The 17,852-nt window shown below is 44.4% G+C and overlaps 1 protein-coding gene across 2 annotated transcripts in view; it reads right to left on the reverse strand.

Moving 5' to 3' along the window:
- Positions 1-7,218: 7,218 nt before the first annotated feature.
- RPS6KC1 (ribosomal protein S6 kinase C1) overlaps positions 7,219-17,852 on the reverse strand; it is a 159,080-nt gene continuing 148,446 nt past the window's right edge. For both annotated transcript variants that reach the window (XM_077282284.1, XM_077282285.1), the window contains 2 exons: positions 14,805-14,900; positions 7,219-9,952 (listed from right to left, as the gene is read on the reverse strand). In XM_077282284.1, coding sequence (XP_077138399.1) covers positions 9,842-9,952; positions 14,805-14,900 — 207 coding nt within the window. In that variant the 3' untranslated portion in view covers positions 7,219-9,841. The remainder of the gene's footprint in view (positions 9,953-14,804; positions 14,901-17,852) is intronic.

Below are 17,852 nucleotides of genomic sequence, written 5' to 3' on the forward strand. Positions count from 1 at the left end.
CATTAGCGACGCATTTGCGACGCAATGACACACGTCGCAACCGTCGTGCGACGGTTGCGCCGTGCTGTTGCGGACCGTCGGGAGCAAAAAACGTTACATGTAACGTTTTTTTTGCTCCCGACGGTCCGCTTTTTCCGACCGCACATGCGCGGCCAGAACTCTGCCCCCACCTCCCCGCACCTCACAATGGGGGAGCGGATGCGCTGGAAAAATGCATTGGCTGCCCCCGTTGTGCGGCGGGGACAACGCTAGCGTCGGGGACCTCGGCCCGACGCACGGCGACGGGCCGAGCCCGACGCTAGTGTGAAAGAAGCCTTAATCATAGCAGGGCCCTCAACTTTCCTTATGTCACAGAATGGCTCCCCTTTCTATCAAAGCAGTGCCTTTGCCTATTAATAAGTATACACCCCTTTTATCCACAAGTCATGGCAGGGCCTAACACTTTCCCACACTCCATATTTTCTCCCGCATAATCATAGCAGGGCCTCCCCGACTTTCCCTATGTCACAACATAGCTCCCCCTTTCTATCAATACAGTGTCTTGCCCAGTAGTATGTAGAGATTCCGTTTACCCACAATTCAAGAGAGGGCCTAACACTTCCATTTTCTCCCTCTTAATGATAGCAGGGCCTCTCCAACTTTCCTTATGTCACAGCACATCTCCCCCTTTCTATCAATGCAGTGCTTTGCCCATTAGTCTGCAGAGATCCGGTTTGCTAACAAGGCATGAGAGGGCCTAACAGTTTACCCATATTCAACATTTTCTCCCACTTAATCATAGCAGGGCCTCCTCAACTTTCCTCATGTCACAGCATGGCTCCCCCTTTCAATCAGTTTAGTGCCTTGCCCACTTAGCCCCCTTTTTACTCACTAGTCATAGAAGGGTCTAAACCTTTTCCCCCAGTGGACACAGCAGGACATTTTCCACCTTTCCTCCTTTAGTGAGTGCATGGCTTACCCTTTCCATCACAACAGGGCCTTCTTTTCCCCCAGTGGTCACAGCAGGGCTTCTCCCTTTAAACCAAGTAGTTAAGAGCCTGACTGCAGAAGAATTCCAGCCTTCATCATTGGTAATAGATTAATCCTAGCTGCCAAATATCAGAGGAACTTGCCAGGATTGTCCCAATTTTCAGATATAATGGGGGTTTTAGGGCGGGTCGATGGGTGGTACCTAATGGATATCCAATTCTGGAGCATCCTTGCAGAAAAGAGGCCAGAGACCACCGATGTATGATAATTCCTCACTAGCAGCACCTGGGGGACCTGCCGACACATGATGTAGGAAGAAGAATGGGGCATGTTACATTTCAAGGACTGATCCTTTTGATCAAGGGAAGACCAGCCGCCATCAGAGGAATCTGTCGACTTACTCTCCTCTCCCCATTGAAAACATATGGGCATTTGGTGAACTTAATATATGTAGGTGGAAGTCTGGGAGGAATAGGTGTAAGTTTAACATTTGTCCAACAGATTTTAAAGGGATGTGAGCACCTTTGGAATAACGGATAACTTGTGATTCTAGAAAAACCCTTTAAAATAAAATATTTTTGAATTTGATCCACCACTAGGGGGAGCTCACTGCATACTGAGTTCCGTAAGACGTGAGCTCCCTCTAGAGGTGGCTTCAAGTAGCATGGAATTTTGAAATCTGGAGCTCCGATTGCCATAAACATGTATTAACCAATTAGCAGGAATAGAATTTTGAAACCATTTAGAGAAAAATAAAGTTGAGACGAACATTCACTTTAAGGATGAAAAATAACTGAGCCAAATGTAACTTTCAATTCCAGTTCATTTTTTTCTGAACAGCGGACAAGGCATATTTCATTTTGGAATTTCCAAGTCGTGTTATCTCCCCTCCTCCGATACTTTGAAGCACAATGTTCACAGGATTTTGGAGACGTGGGAATTCGGGATCCCACCTGACAAGCTTAAGAGTGACAGCCAGAGAAAAGGTGGAAGGAAGCTTTATTAGCACTGGGGACCGGGGCAAACAGATATTTCCTCCAAGTCCCATTCAGGACGCGGTTCCTGTGGCTTACCTGCGGGACATCCTGTATGGAGTGAAGATGAGCAGGCGGCTGCGGAGCGCTGATGTCATCTCAGACTGCGCTCTGTTCAGTGATACCAGTGACCTATCGCCGAGCGCAGTGTTATTGCAGTCCTACACTTGTCATGGAGCACGTGAAAACAGAGGAAAGAAGAGCAACGGGGATTTTTGTAAAAGGAAAATATGTGATCAGGTTTCCCTTTGAACCATATTTCCATTTAATGTACCTAAGAGACAGATGCATTGCGCTGCGTACAGATTACGGAGGTAACTTGTGATCATTGTCCTTTCCTAAAGGCCACACAGAATGAAACAATCCTTTAGGATATTGCCCGTAGCATTAAGGCGTGCAGCTCTGTATATGTAATTTGTTAATTTGTGTGCCCATTTATTTCAGCTGACAAATATTTTGTTTTTTTCAGCCACTTCAGAGTTTTTCTATTAGAGCTCCAAAACAGCTGTTACGCACCTGCCCCGGTCCGTTTAATGCCCTGGTGCTCCACGTTGGGCTTTGCCAGCAGCCCGGTCTGCTCCGAATGTTGTATTTCCAAGGCCTTTATAGTGGATGCCTGGAGACACCTGGGTCTTGCTCTAAGATTTGTAGTAGTTCTATTAGTTTTCTGTGCAGAGTTCCAGTCCGCAGTCATTAGTGCGTCTCCTGCTTGCCTGTGGTTTCCAGTGCCTGAGTTACTTGTCTGCGGTTTTGACTAACCTTGGTGTCTGTCTGTGGAGGTCCTCACCTTCTTCCCTGCAATATCCAGCATTGTTGCCTACCTGCTTGTGGTTTCCAGTATCACTTCCTACCTGCTTGCGGTTTCAAGTATGACTACCTACTTGCCTGTAGTTTAGAGTAACCTTGGTACCTGTCTGTGCAGGACCTCCCCTACTTCCCTGCAATATCCAGTATTGTTACCTACTTGCCTGAGATTTCCAGCAGTTACCTACTTGCCTGCCGTTTACAGTACCGCTACCTACTTGCCTGCGGTTTACAGTAACCTTGCTACCTTTCTGTGGAGGACCTCCCTTACTTCCCAATATCCAGTATCATTACCTACTTGCCTGATATTTCCAGTACAATTACTTACTTGCCTGCGGTTTCCAAAATCAACCAGCCTGCGGTTTCCAGAACGTCTTCCTGGCTGTCTGTAGCTTCCAAGGTATTCAGATTTTCTAGTTTCTCTGAAGTTCTCTCTGCTACCTGTCCCCAATCTTCTAGGACTCCTTCTACATGCCCATCTGCAGTTTCCAGGACATCTTCCTGTCTGTGTGCGGCTTCCATGTCCACGTTACTCCATAGTTTGCATCTCCATGATGCCTCCTGTCTGCCTACGTTATTCAGTAACTCTGATGTCTGAGGTTTCCAGGACTTTATTGAACTTTTAGTTTTTATTCTAAGGGTCCATGTTGCGTGTGCTCACCCGGACTTTGAGCTTAGCGGATCCATTTGACAGGGTGAAGCCGGTATGTGCAACAGTAAGGATAAAATTCTGGCATCCACTAGACATAATGTAAGTCCACAAGGACAGGGTCCTCTCCCCTCTGTACCAGTCTGTCATTGTAAATTTGTTTACTGTAAACGATATCTATGACTCTGTACGTAACCCCTGTCTCATGTACAGCACCATGGAATTAATGGTGCTATATAAATAATAATACACATTATATAGTTGGCCAGAACAGCCAAAATTGTAAGGTTCATTCGACATTCATCCAATGATTATCAACATCTTAAAGGGTTTGTCCGGCCTTATAGAGAATGTAACTTGTACCATAAGTGACTGCAGACTTGTGAGTCCTCATAGCGTGCGGTATATTGTTGCATTTCTACAGTATAGTTTGCATACTGTCCGCTGCACATACTATGATTATATAAAAAAAAAAGATGATCAATGCGATAAAATGCTAGATCACCGGCTGATCTCTGACACATTTGGTGGGGCAATAATTGGGAAAGTGTTCTTACAAAGGCTTGAACGGCTGATTATTGGACCATATAAAAGGACATTACACATATTTTCCAAAACCTGTTTGGGATGGCAAAGATCTATGTGACGATCTTAAAACTCAGTGAGGAACAGCCGAACTCTGCTACAAAGGTGAGGTTGTGGAAGAAAGTTTCGAGTCACAGTATAACTACCTTGTGTCTTGCCATGGTGTTAGACCTGTGACATGGAACCGTCTTCCATAACCTCACCTTTGTAGCAGAATTTGGCCACCCCACTTGTAAAGCCTCCTACACTGCTATATATGTTTATTACAGTGTTCAACCTACATATGATGATCGTTATCAGCTGTTTGGTATAACTGGTTACTGATACGTCTGACTATAATCCTACAAAATCCCTGTCTTTGGGCAAGTTCCTCGAGAATTGATCCCATTTTAAGGCAAATGGTGATTACACCAAATGGATTTGAGTTAGATTTTGCTTTTGTTTTTTACTAAACGCTCACATTCTCACTTTGCATCATTTTATTTTTTTTTACACAAACACGCCTAAATCTTTTCCACAGGACTGTACTCTATCTACAAAATCCTACTGGATATGATATGTAATATAATATATACACTGCTCAAAAAAATAAAGGGAACACTAAAATCCCACATCCTAGATATCACTGAATGAAATATTCCAGTTGTAAATCTTTATTCATTATGTAGTGGAATGCGTTGAGAATAGTGAAGAGCGAGTATACTCGTTGCTCGGGTTTTCCCCGAGCACGCTCGGATGGTCTCCCGAGTATTTGTGAGTGCTCGGACATTTAGTTTTCCTTGTCTCAGCTACTAGACAGCTTGATTACATGTGGGGATTCCCTAGCACCCAGGCAACCCCCACATGTACTCAGGCTGGCTAGCAGCTGTAAATCATGCCTCTATGACAACAAAAACTAAATTTCCGAGCAGTCACAAATACTCGGAGACCACCCAAGCGTGCTCGGGAAAAACCGAGCATTGAGTATACTCGCTCATCACTAGTTTAGAACAGTAAAACCTAAAAATTATCAATGTAAATCACAACTAATATCCCATGGTGGTCTGGAGTTGGAATGATGCTCACAAATAAAAGTGGAAAATCAAATGGCAGGCTGATCCAACTTCAGTGGAAATGCCTCAACAAGGAAATGATGCTCACTAGTGTGTGGCCTCCACGTGCCTGTTTGACCTCCCTACAACGCCTGGGCATGCTCCTGATGAGGCGGCGGATGGTGTTCTGAGGGATCTCCTCCCAGACCTGGACTAAAGCATCCGCCAACTCCTGGACAGTCTGTGGTGCAACGTAATGTTGGTGGATGGAGCGAGACAGGATATCCCAGATGTGTTCAATCGGATTCAGGTCTGGGGAACGGGTGGGCCAGTCCATAGCTTCAGTGCCTTCATCTTGCAGGAACTGCTGACACACTCCAGCCACATGAGGTCTGGCATTGTCCTGCATTAGGAGGAACCCAGGGCCAACCGCACCAGCATATGGTCTCACAAGGGGTCTGAGGATCTCATCTCGGTATCTAATAGCAGTCAGGCTACCTCTGGTGAGCACATGGAGGGCTGTGCGGCCCTCCAAAGAAATGCCACCCCACACTATTACTGACCCACTGCCAAACCGGTCATGCTGAAGGGATGTTCCAGGCAGCAGATCGCTCTCCACGGCGTCTCCAGACTCTGTCATGTGCTCAGTGTGAACCTGCTTTCATCTGCGAAGAGCACAGGGCACCAGTGGCGAATTTGCCAATCCTGGTGTTCTGTGGCAAATGCCAAGAGTCCTGCACGGTGTTGGGCTGTGAGAACCCCCATCTGTGGACGTCGGGTACTCAGACCATCATCATGGAGTCGGTTTCTAACCATTTGTGCAGACTCATGCTTATTTGTGGCCTGCTGGAGGTCATTTTGCAGGGCTCTGGCAGTGCGCCTCCTGTTCTGCTGAGGTAGCGGTCCTGCTGCTGGTTTGTTGCCCTCCTACGGCCCCCTCCACTTCTCCTGCTTCTCCTGGTGTACTGGCCTGTCTCCTGGTAGCACCTCCAGCCTTTGGACACTACACTGACAGACACAGCAAACCTTCTTGCCAGAGCTCGCATTGATGTGCCATCCTGGATGAGCTGCACTACCTGATCCACTTGTGTGGGTTGTAGAGTCCGTCTCATGCTACCACGAGTGTGAAAGCACAACCAACATTCAAAAGTGGCCAAAACATCAGCCAGAAAGCATTGGTACTGAGATGTGGTCTGTGGTCCCCACCTGCAGAACCACTCCTTTATTGAGGGTGTCTTGATAATTGCCAATATTTTCCATCTGTTGTTTATTCCATTTGCACAACAGCATGTGACATTGATTGTCAATCAGTGTTGCTTCCTAAGTGGAAAAAAATATAAAGTATATATAAGAAAAATATATATAAAAATAAAACAAAATAAATATTTGTATCTGCTTGCAGCCATTGAATGACCCTCACTAATTATATATATATATATATATATATTTTTTTTTTGTGAGGGTCATTTAATGACTCCAAGCGGATAAAAATATTTATTTTGTTTTATTTCTATATATTTTTTTATATATTTACACACATATGTATTTATCAGATGAATGAATGATATAAAGTACATGATGATTTATGCTGATCTTGTATAAACCCTGTAGGGGGGTGAGATCTTCTCTCAGTCACCGTTACTCTCTCCTTCTTTCCTTCGGGAACTCCTAGGGCGACCACAGATTGTAGGAATATCTAATGAACCCCGAGGCACACAAGTACACAAATGCTATGTGTCTGGAATATGGAGAAAGTGAATGCGGCACATAAACCTTGCAGAATCTGGATCCCTATACTTATCGGAGACATCATCTGGCGACAGCTTCCTACCTGGAGTTATAAAAATAACATTGCTCAGCACAAGAGAAGACAACGGAGCCAAATAGTTTCCCTTCAACAAAATATTCTCTATTATTTTGGACATATGGAGCCTGCAAATGTGTGGAAATGGGGGCGTTAATGGCCAGATAGCATACGATCCTCCAATATGAAGCGGCTGCACAGGAGCAGGCAGATCAGGGGCACATGGAGCGAGAATGACGAACCTGCCGTACACAGAGGAGCCATCGGGCGGTTCATCCAAAGGTTTCTGGTGTAAGGTTCAGGAGATCCGCGATGTGGTATGGAGACAGCAGGCGGCAGAACTCGCCCAGTAGATGCCTTTATTGTCAGATAATTCAATATATATTGGTTTACTTAAAACCCATCACTACATACAGATGCAGCAGAGCTAAGTTTGCCCCCTTAATAGGGTGCCAATATAATGATTGGTGGGGATCACTGCCCCCCGTTCCGCAGGTGATCAGCAGACAGGCCATCAATTATCAGTCTCCTTTTATACTGCCGTCACTGCAGTGATCCCCAGCTTCCAGCAAACTGCTGGTTTTGCAGGGGCCGAGGCCTTCAGACACTTCAGGTGAATAGCCGTCTAGGCGATACACTGGTAGAGAGGAGGTAGGAGGTCACTAAAAACTCCTGTCATTTAAAGGGAACCTGTCAGCAGGATTGTGCTTAGTAAACTACCGACAGTGTCAGATTGGCGCCATTATACTGATTATAATGATACCTGGTGATGAAATCTGTCTTGTGGTTGTTGTGTAATCTTTATTTGTGGTTAATGAGATGCACGCGCCTTGGGGCGGGGCTTTATATGGTGCTCTGATTTAGATATTCATCCTTATGGGCCTCCAGCAAAATGGCGCCAGCGTCAGCACAGTAGCATCTTTCACTTGCCGGTAGAAGCTACTGCATAAGCACCACCGGCACAATTTTGTTGGAGGAAAAAAAAAAGGCTCTAGCAAGATGGCCATAGATGCTACTATGCAGGCACTGCCACTGGTGCCATTTTCTTGGAGGTTACATTTTTTTTTTCAAAGTCAGCACTATTATATGCAGTATGTAAAATAGGGGGCAGGTCAGTGAAGGAGCAGTGACCTGCCATAGCATGAATATCTAATCAGGGCACCACATGAAGACCCCCACAGGCTGCCCCGGAGCACGAGCATGTCATTAACTCAAAACTGAAAATAAAGATTACACAAGAACCACAAGACGGATTTCATCACCAGGCATCTTTGTAATCACTATAACAGTGCTGACCTGACAGTGTCTGTAGGTCACTGTGCACAATCCTGCTGACAGGTTCCCTTTAAAGGGATTGTACTGAATTAAGAAAAAGATAGCCTGTAGTGTGTGATATTGCAGTGCAGCACCATTCCCTTTAATGGAGCGGAGCTACAACACTAAAAACAGCCCCTGGCCAGGAGTGGCGCTATTTCTGTAAGGTACCAGCCATGCTTTCCTAATCCTATACTGCAGCTGGCAAGGGGGTCTTACAGTGCAACCTGGGAAAATGAGTATGCAAATTAGCTCTCCTTAAAAAGGGGGAAAAAAAACAGTAACAGTATTAATGGTAGCAGCCCTATAAGTAAGAATATACATGTTAACTAGGTGGGAGGTCTTTGAGGTAGCTTTCGGGGGGCTGAGGGGGGTACGGTTTTGTAACAAATGGTGCATGAGAGTAATATCTGGTAGTGTAAAGCCCAGCAAAATGAGACACCACCATTTGTAATGCCCGTTATGTCAGAATTAAGAATAGTTTGTAATGTACTACATTAACTTATTTTGTTTCCTTCTCTCCCAAACACCATGATAGAATTACTGCTTTAACTTTCCAGTTCATGTGCTTTTAGAAGCAGCTTTCACCTGCTGCTCTACTAGAAATCTATACTTAAAGGGGTTGTCTTCCCTTGGGGTTCAAGTTTGCAGTCACTATGTGACTGCTGACTTGTGAAACCCACAACTCCTGGTGTGTGCAAGGTCACAATTCTCCAGTGCCGGCAGCTGGCAGGCATGTGACTGCAAATATGCAATTTGAATGCATTACACGGTCACATGCTGACTAGTCGTGCGCAGTCTTGTTCAACACAATTGAACTGAGTGAAACCAAATACGTCTAGTAAGAAATTGTCTGGAAGAATGCAAACCACATTATTTGTGGTCACATGACCGCTGGCACCTGAGAATCTTGACTGTGTGCACTCTGAGGATCCACAAGTCTGCAGTCACACAGAGTGACTACAGACTTATGCCCCAAGCCTGGACAACCCTTTAAACACGGTTTATAAACACTGTCACTCTTTGAGCATCAGGAAAATAAGAAGAAGACAGGTTTACAGAGAGAGTGTTTGTAAATGGTGTTGGAGTACAATTTCTGGTTAGAGCAGCAGATGAAAGCAGCTTCTAAAAGAGCATAAACAAGGCAGATAAAACAGCACTTTTAGCACTGGATTTTGGAGAGAAAAAAATAAAATAAGGAATCGGAAAATGTTACAAAAATTCATAACTTTGCAAAGGCTGATCAAAACATTAAATAATAAAAGTTAGTCATTATTAACTATGTAAAAACACAGATATCTATTGATGACAAACTCAGCTCTGCTACCTCTAACACATTATCCTAAGTCCATCCACTTCATGTTTTTGCGACACATTCACTCCACATGCATATCACACCACTATGGACGGATCATTGACCTTGTCTAATATTTTGGGGGAATGCAGTATTATCTGTAGGGCGACGTCTGGCTCCGTTATTGATCATGTGTTGTCAGTATTGCGATCCTTTAGGTCACTGTATAAAATAACTGCGGGGGTCCACACATACACAATCCTCTTTTTCTATAGGTCCAATGTCTTGGTTTTTTCATACGAGCAGCGAATAAAATATAAGGAGACGTCTCCTTCAGAGGTCCGTACAAATATAAATTCATCTAGTGAAGTCCTCCCAGTCCACACCATTAAAGAAAGGATGAGACTTGATGTCTTCAACCCCGGAGACCCCGGCTCCCAGGCGTTCCAAAGGGTTAAACTGCAGGAGCTGAAAGACAATGTGGAAATATAAGGATCGTTAATTATGGAAACATTATACAAGTTATCCAGGAGAGAGCATCAGATCAGTGTGAAGACGATATTTTAGATGCTGCAGTTCCGGGCGGTCCAGTATACTCAGGGTATACACTACGGAGTGACCGTTTTTGTGCATATGTTGCGTTCTTTTCTGCGAAAAAAAACGCATTGCGGCGGTAAAAAACGCCGCATGTTCATTAATTTTGCGAATTTTTTTGCGGATTTCCCACTATATTATTGTATTGGGAACCTCCAGAAAAAAACAACAAAATCCGCAAAAAAAATGCACAAAAAACGCGAAAAAACGCATGCGGATTTCTTGCAGAAAATGTCCGGTTTTGTTCAGGAAACTTCTGCAAGAAATCGTGACGTGTGCACATAGCCTCACAATCTGCCACATGTAGAATAAAATCCAGTAATAATGTAACAGAAGACGAGGCTTGTTTGGTGCCTAATACCAAAATCTTCATGTTCTAATATTACTTTGCAAAGAGAGAGCACTCACTAGCAAATTCCATGCAAAAAAACCACGTGTCTTTATTGGCCCATGTGAACACGCGGCAATGTTTCGGCTCAAGAAAAAGTGAGTTTTTCTTAAGCAAAATATAAAACCCCAAAAAATGAATCAGCATAAGCAAAATAGATAAAAATCAGTAGATTTGAGGTAGATGGATATCTATGGGAGGAGGGAGATGAGACGGAAGGGGAGAAGGGAGGGGAGAAGGGAGGGGAGGAGGGAGGGGAGGAGGGAGGGGAGACGGGAGGGGAGGCGGAAGGGGAGGCGGAAGGGGAGGCGGAAGGGTAGGAGGGAGGTGAGACGGAAGGGTAGGAGGGAGGTGAGACGGAAGGGGAGGAGGGAGGTGAGACGGAAGGGGAGGAGGGAGGTGAGACGGAAGGGGAGGAGGGAGGTGAGACGGAAGGGGAGGAGGGAGGTGAGACGGAAGGGGAGGCGGAAGGGGAGGCGGAAGGGGAGGCGGAAGGGGAGGCGGAAGGGGAGGCGGAAGGGGAGGCGGAAGGGGAGACGGAAGGGGAGACGGAAGGGGAGACGGAAGGGGAGACGGAAGGGGAGACGGAAGGGGAGACGGAAGGGGAGACGGAAGGGGAGACGGAAGGGCAAAATAGACAAAGAAAACAAAAACCAAGAAAATGGAAAGAATGAATTAATGAATGAATAAGAAAAAAAAAGAAATAAGAAAAATAGAAAGAAAAAAAGAGAAAGCTAGTGAGAGAAAAAAAAAGAGAAAGAACAAAAAAAAGAAATAACAAGAAAATAAGAAAAAAAGAGGAAAAAAGATAAAAAAATAAAATAAGAAATAGAAAGAAAGAGAAATAAAGAAAGATAAAATAAAGAAATAAGAAAAATAGAAAGAAAATAGAAAGAAAAATAAAGAATGAAAGAAAGGACACATGCGATAGACAAACAAAGTTAGATATAAGATAAAGACAGACGAATAGATAAAAAGATAGACAGATAAAAGATTTGAAAAGCACAAAAAGTAAAAGTCGGAGGCCCTGGCTGCATACACAGTGAGTCTGGCGCACATTTCCCCACTGCCTCACCAGATATTCCCCCTGGATGTGTCTGCAACATTTGTAAATGGGAAAGGAAAGGAAAGGAAAAGCCGCCCCTGAGCTCCGCGGCTGCTACTCGAGCCTTTCCCTTTCCTGAGAACACTCAGGGCCGCTTCCTTGGGTAAACAACAGGGACAATCCGGCATCTCCCCGGTGGGCACTTGTGAGGGTGTTATGAGGTGTAATGAAGTGGCAAGGTCATGGAGGGTCGCGGAGGGTCAGGAGGTTAATTTGGGAGCCGGCCTTCCCAGTGGTTATTACTTCTGGTCCTCCGGCACAGGTGGACGTCAAGGATTCTCCAGACACTTTGTACCATGTTGACCTCAGACCGGTGGTCTCCATAGATTGGTATATCCACAGACAAAAGGCCGGAGGGGGGGCAAGAAACAACAAGTTATAGTCCGACCCCTGCGTCTGTGACACATTGAAGGATAAGGAGCTACAAACTACACAAGGCATGCACTGGACGGGCACACGATGGACAAATATGTGGAAAATGGTGGGAAGTATATAAAAAACAATTTCAGTGTGTAAAATCTCAATATTTCCTCCTTTTCTTGGCCATTCTTTACTCATGATTGCTTCAAAGGGAAAACAGGGTGAAAACCAATATGTTGGCGGATCACGAGAGGTGATTTCACCCTGGGAATCACTGATGATCGCCGGGAACGCTGCCACTGACCGTGCAGTTTATCTACAGTGGCCTCTGCTGGGGAAATACAGTATTACACATCTGCCTTTCAAGCAATTGTGTGGGTGGCCAGCTCCCTTCTGACTCCACCTTACTCATGAATGTGTTTGCCATCTGTAGCATCTCTGTGTATAGCACCTGACACAAAAATCTAACTTAAAGAGTAACCAGACTTTTAATTTTATTCCATAAATCAATAACAAACATGAAAATAAGTAACTTTGTAATATATCTTATCAGAGAAAATCGCCTTGATTTTTCCCCTTTCAATTCTTGGGTAAAATCTTTATTGGGTGAAGACAGATTTTCCCATAACTGAGAATGGAGATGACAGTTGGTGCTTTTAAAATTCTACGTAGATGGGAAGGGGAGTAGTTTGACGCAGACACAGACATTCTGCTGCAAGTTCTCCTGAAACGTCTCCATAGAACTTTATGAGCACTAACTGTCATCTCAGTAATGAGAAAGTCTGCAAAAACAGATTTTACTCATGAATTGAGAATGAATAATCAGATCAGGAGAAGAAAACAAAAATAAGCAGATTTTTCTGAAAAGATATATTACAAAGTTTATTTTCATGTGTACTAATAATTTATAAAAAATAACTAAAATGCTAGTTACGCCTCAACTCCTTACCAATAAAAAACGTAATGGTACGTCATATGTCAGCTCCCTGACTTTCTGAACCCGGCATATGATAGCGGTTATTCAGACGCGAGTGGAGCAACTTTAGTCTGCTAATTGCTACTTCCACTCTGCTGAAATTGCTGTTTGATCAAATATGCTAATTAGGATCCTCGGTGCACCCTGAGAGTGCCAAGAGGCTCCATGTTCCGTGCACTAGTTTTGCATGTCCCCGCCTCTCTTCCTGGTGATTGGCTGCTTAAGCTTTCTTTGCCGAGTTCTCACTCCAGGTAAGTGAGGGAGGAGGGGCATAAAAAAAAAAAAAACAATGCACGGAGCGTCTTGGCCACACCTAGGGTGCCCTGAAAAATAATTGGTATACGTAATTAAACAGTTATTTCTGCAGAAAGGAGGCAGCAAACAGAAGATTAAAGGTGCGATTTTTTACAGGGGTAATATCCCCTACGAGCCCATGTGCTTAGTTTGTACTGTTCGTTTGGTTTAACAGACTCCCTTTAAGAGATTGTATTTAATTTTTAAGTGATATTGCGTGCATTTTTTTCTTGCATTTGGCATGCCAACATATTTTTCCTACCCAAACATCGTACTTTACAGACTACGCGACAAATAAGCCGTGCCGGAAGAAGATCCCGTAATAAGAACCCAACGCTCATTGCTTCTGAAGCTTAATTTCTGTAAAAGTTAAAAAAAATCACCTTACATAATTGCCCTTCTAGTAGACGCCGCTGTGCTACCTCCTGCACGCTGATCTCGGGGGAGCCGCTGTCCTTGGATCTCCCTTAGAACAGACCGCCGGGGTCTCAGATGTGATGTGCAAAGAGGAGGATGTATTTTGACAAGTGCGAGGCAGACAAAATGAGACAAGGCTGCCATCAGAGAGAATTTGTAAAACACAGATGTCTGAAATGATCCCATTTCTAATAGGGGAACGAACACAGATCATCAGAACCCCCTGCCCCCCACCCCTCTAATGCTCGTCGTCTGAGCCAAAAACCTGCTCTAGGCACCACAGAGCGGGATGGCAGAGGGAATTCTTTGCACTTCTTTTCTCTCTTTCCGTCGCCAGCCCTGTCAAGATGTAGAAACGAGCGAGCCAAGATCAGGAGCGATTTGCTGACTCCGGTTAAAGGCACCTGAAATGGCGGCTGCGTCTTCAGAAGTTCGGTGTCAGGCGGGCCCCGGCGTTTGACAACATTAGCCTTTTATTCATTTTTTTAAAATATTTCATCAGTGAGCCGACGCATTTCACCAGGGGCGGGAAGAAAAAAACAAAACAAAAAACCTCCGAACCAGCTGCTCAAAAATAAGCAAAGCTGGAGAAAACCATTATCAAATCCCATTGTTTGATTCACCGACGTCAACCGGTTATTTGATGCTGAAGTCAAAATAAATAGGAGGCCTGTGCGGAATAACGAGTCTGGCGGGAAACGGGGAGCGACGCACGTGTCAAAAGTCAGACCGGAGGACATGGAACAAAGAACTGCGGCAAAGTTCTACCAACTTATGGTCCCACCCAAGATAAACTGTACTCCGAACGCTGTGCTCCTCTGGTTCTCGGGTCAGAGTCGTCCAGTTATGTAGACAGTGCCTCTCCCGAAATCCCAGGGACTGTACAGCCCCCTCCATACATATATTTATTTATTTTACTCACTTATATAGCACCATTAATTCCACAGTCATCATCACTGTCCCCATTGGGGCTCACAGTCTAGATTCCCTATCAGTATGTCTTTGGAATGTGGGAGGAAACCGGAGTACCCGGAGGAAACCCGCGAAAACACGGGGAGAACATACAAACTCCTTGCAGAGGTTGTCCTTGGCGGGATTTGAACCCAGGACCCCAGCGCTGCAAGGCTGCTGTGCTAACCACTGCGCCACCTACGGATTAGTCCCCTGGTGGTCCTAGTGGCATTACCTGCTGGACAAGGGACCGGGCCTCTTTGGACACATATTGTGGCATGTTGAGGGACGTGTGGGTGCTGATTCCGGCAGGGTGACAATCAACCAGGGCCTGTAAGGGACAAAGAAAAATGCAAAGTAGCACTGATCCACCAGTAAACCTGCTCTGCACCATCAATGCTGCTTATTTCATCCCCATTTTATTACCCCCCGTTACCAGTATATGTAGGCACTGGCTGGCGCAGACACGTACCCGCATACATGTACAGCAAGTGCACCGAAATAGAAAACTGAAGTTGTAAGCATCATAAATCTGATAACCTTACCTTTCATCTTCCGTCCCTATATATTAGTGGTAACCCAGAATAGCAAGGAAGCTGCTTGTACAGCTGAAATCTGAAAGTGTAACATAAGACACTTCCTATGCATTATTCTCCGGCTTCACAGGCACCATTTATTATTTAACCGTGTGATGGGAGCGCCTTTCATAATGCTCGGTGATTGCATACCCCCCACGCTCCCATGTTGTGCAGGTTCTTCCTTGCCAAAGACAAGTCTATCATTCATCAGCCACCATTGGTTACCACTGATTATACAGTACAATGTTTTTTTTTTTTCTTAATTTTATAGGAAATCTTCAACAGGCTGCCGAAGACAGACCGGTCATTATTATACACGTCTCCAAGCAGCACATAATGTGTATTACAGCTAATGTATCAGAAAACGCATTGGTTATATCAGGAGTTTGTGGGGGTTTTTTATCAGAAAAAGTTAACAAGGTTTTTCCCCCTGTATCAATATGTATTTATTAAAGAAAAAAAATTAGAAATCTTGCAATTTTAACCTATGGGGCCATTTTAGACTCATTTTTTCCCGTTCTTTAAAGAAGACTTTTCAGAAGTCTCATTAACCATTAATCATCAGAAGCAGTATTATATCACAGCTCACCTCCTGCTCCTGTACAATGACTGACAACACCTCTATATACAGTAGATAACACATGATCCACCCTTCACAATAGGTGATGTCACAGCTCACCTCCTCCTCCTGTACAATGACTGATTACACCTCTATATACAGTAGATAACACAGGATCCACCATTCACAATAGGTGATGTCACAGCTCACCTCCTCCTCCTGTACAATGACTGATAGCACCTCTATATACAGTAGATAACACAGGATCCAGCATTCACAATAGGTGATGTCACAGCTCACCTCCTCCTCCTGTACAATGACTGATAGCACCTCTATATACAGTAGATAACACAGGATCCAGCATTCACAATAGGTGATGTCACAGCTCACCTCCTCCTCCTGTACAATGACTGATAACACCTCTATATACAGTAGATAATACAGGATCCACCATTCACAATAGCTGATGTCACAGCTCACCTCCTGCTCCTGTACAATGACTGACAACACCTCTATATACAGTAGATAACACATGATCCACCCTTCACAATAGGTGATGTCACAGCTCACCTCCTCCTCCTGTACAATGACTGATAACACCTCTATATACAGTAGATAACACAAGATCCACCATTCACAATAGGTGATGTCACAGCTCACCTCCTCCTCCTGTACAATGACTGATTACACCTCTATATACAGTAGATAACACAGGATCCACCATTCACAATAGGTGATGTCACAGCTCACCTCCTCCTCCTGTACAATGACTGATAGCACCTCTATATACAGTAGATAACACAGGATCCAGCATTCACAATAGGTGATGTCACAGCTCACCTCCTCCTCCTGTACAATGACTGATAACACCTCTATATACAGTAGATAACACAGGATCCACCCTTCACAATAGGTGATGTCACAGCTCACCTCCTCCTCCTGTACAATGACTGATTACACCTCTATATACAGTAGATAACACAGGATCCACCATTCACAATAGGTGATGTCACAGCTCACCTCCTCCTCCTGTACAATGACTGATAGCACCTCTATATACAGTAGATAACACAGGATCCAGCATTCACAATAGGTGATGTCACAGCTCACCTCCTCCTCCTGTACAATGACTGATAACACCTCTATATATAGTAGATAACACAGGATCCACCATTCACAATAGGTGATGTCACAGCTCACCTCCTCCTCCTCCTGTACAATGAGTGATAACACCTCTATATACAGTAGATAATACAGGATCCACCATTCACAATAGGTGATGTCACAGCTCACCTCCTCCTCCTGTACAATGACTGATAGCACCTCTATATACAGTAGATAACACAGGATCCACCATTCACATTAGGTGATGTCTCAGCTCACCTCCTCCTCCTGTACAATGACTAATAGCACCTCTATATACAGTAGATCACACAGGATACACCAGTCAGAATAAGCAATATCACAGCTCACCTCCTGCCTTCACAATGACCTGTGCACACACTCATTATATGCTTCAACACAATAAATATGGCGTGTTTCATTATATTGCTGCTAATGTACATGTGCATTTTCCTGGAAAAAACAGTAAGTATAAGTCTAGAATAGCCCTAGTGGCCAATGTGAAAATTCTCTATTTAAAAAAAATATATATACAGATTGTGATCTAAAAATAAATAAATGAAGATACATTTAGAAAAAATCTGATGCAACCACTAGGAGTTTTGTTTAGGACTCATTGCCTTTAAGGAGTCTTGTTGCGAGTGTGACTGTATCACCTTATCACCCTCTGGCACCTTAAAGGCTGGACAAGTAATTTGCCATTTCAAAACATATGAATCTTTTAAGAGGGGCCATCCATCCACTAGCTGGCACAAGAAGACAGATGCAAAGAGAGGCTCCACGAGCTCCAAATACCGCACTCTCCCCGTAGTGGTCACAGGCTAGAGAAGCTCAATCTCCCACGATCAAGCTGCAGAAAAGCATTGATCGTGACCAGATTGCTCCTGGCTGGTGGGCTCGAGTTATCTTGGAGGATGTTTAGATCCCAATTCTTTATTTATAGTCGTGCTTTTAGGCACAATTGCGAGCGATTCCCTTCAATGGATCAAAAGCCCCCACCCCAGAGGTCTCAGGAGGCTTTCCT

The sequence above is a fragment of the Ranitomeya variabilis genome, chromosome 2 (genome assembly GCF_051348905.1).
Source record: "Ranitomeya variabilis isolate aRanVar5 chromosome 2, aRanVar5.hap1, whole genome shotgun sequence".
Classification (NCBI taxonomy): domain Eukaryota; kingdom Metazoa; phylum Chordata; class Amphibia; order Anura; family Dendrobatidae; genus Ranitomeya; species Ranitomeya variabilis.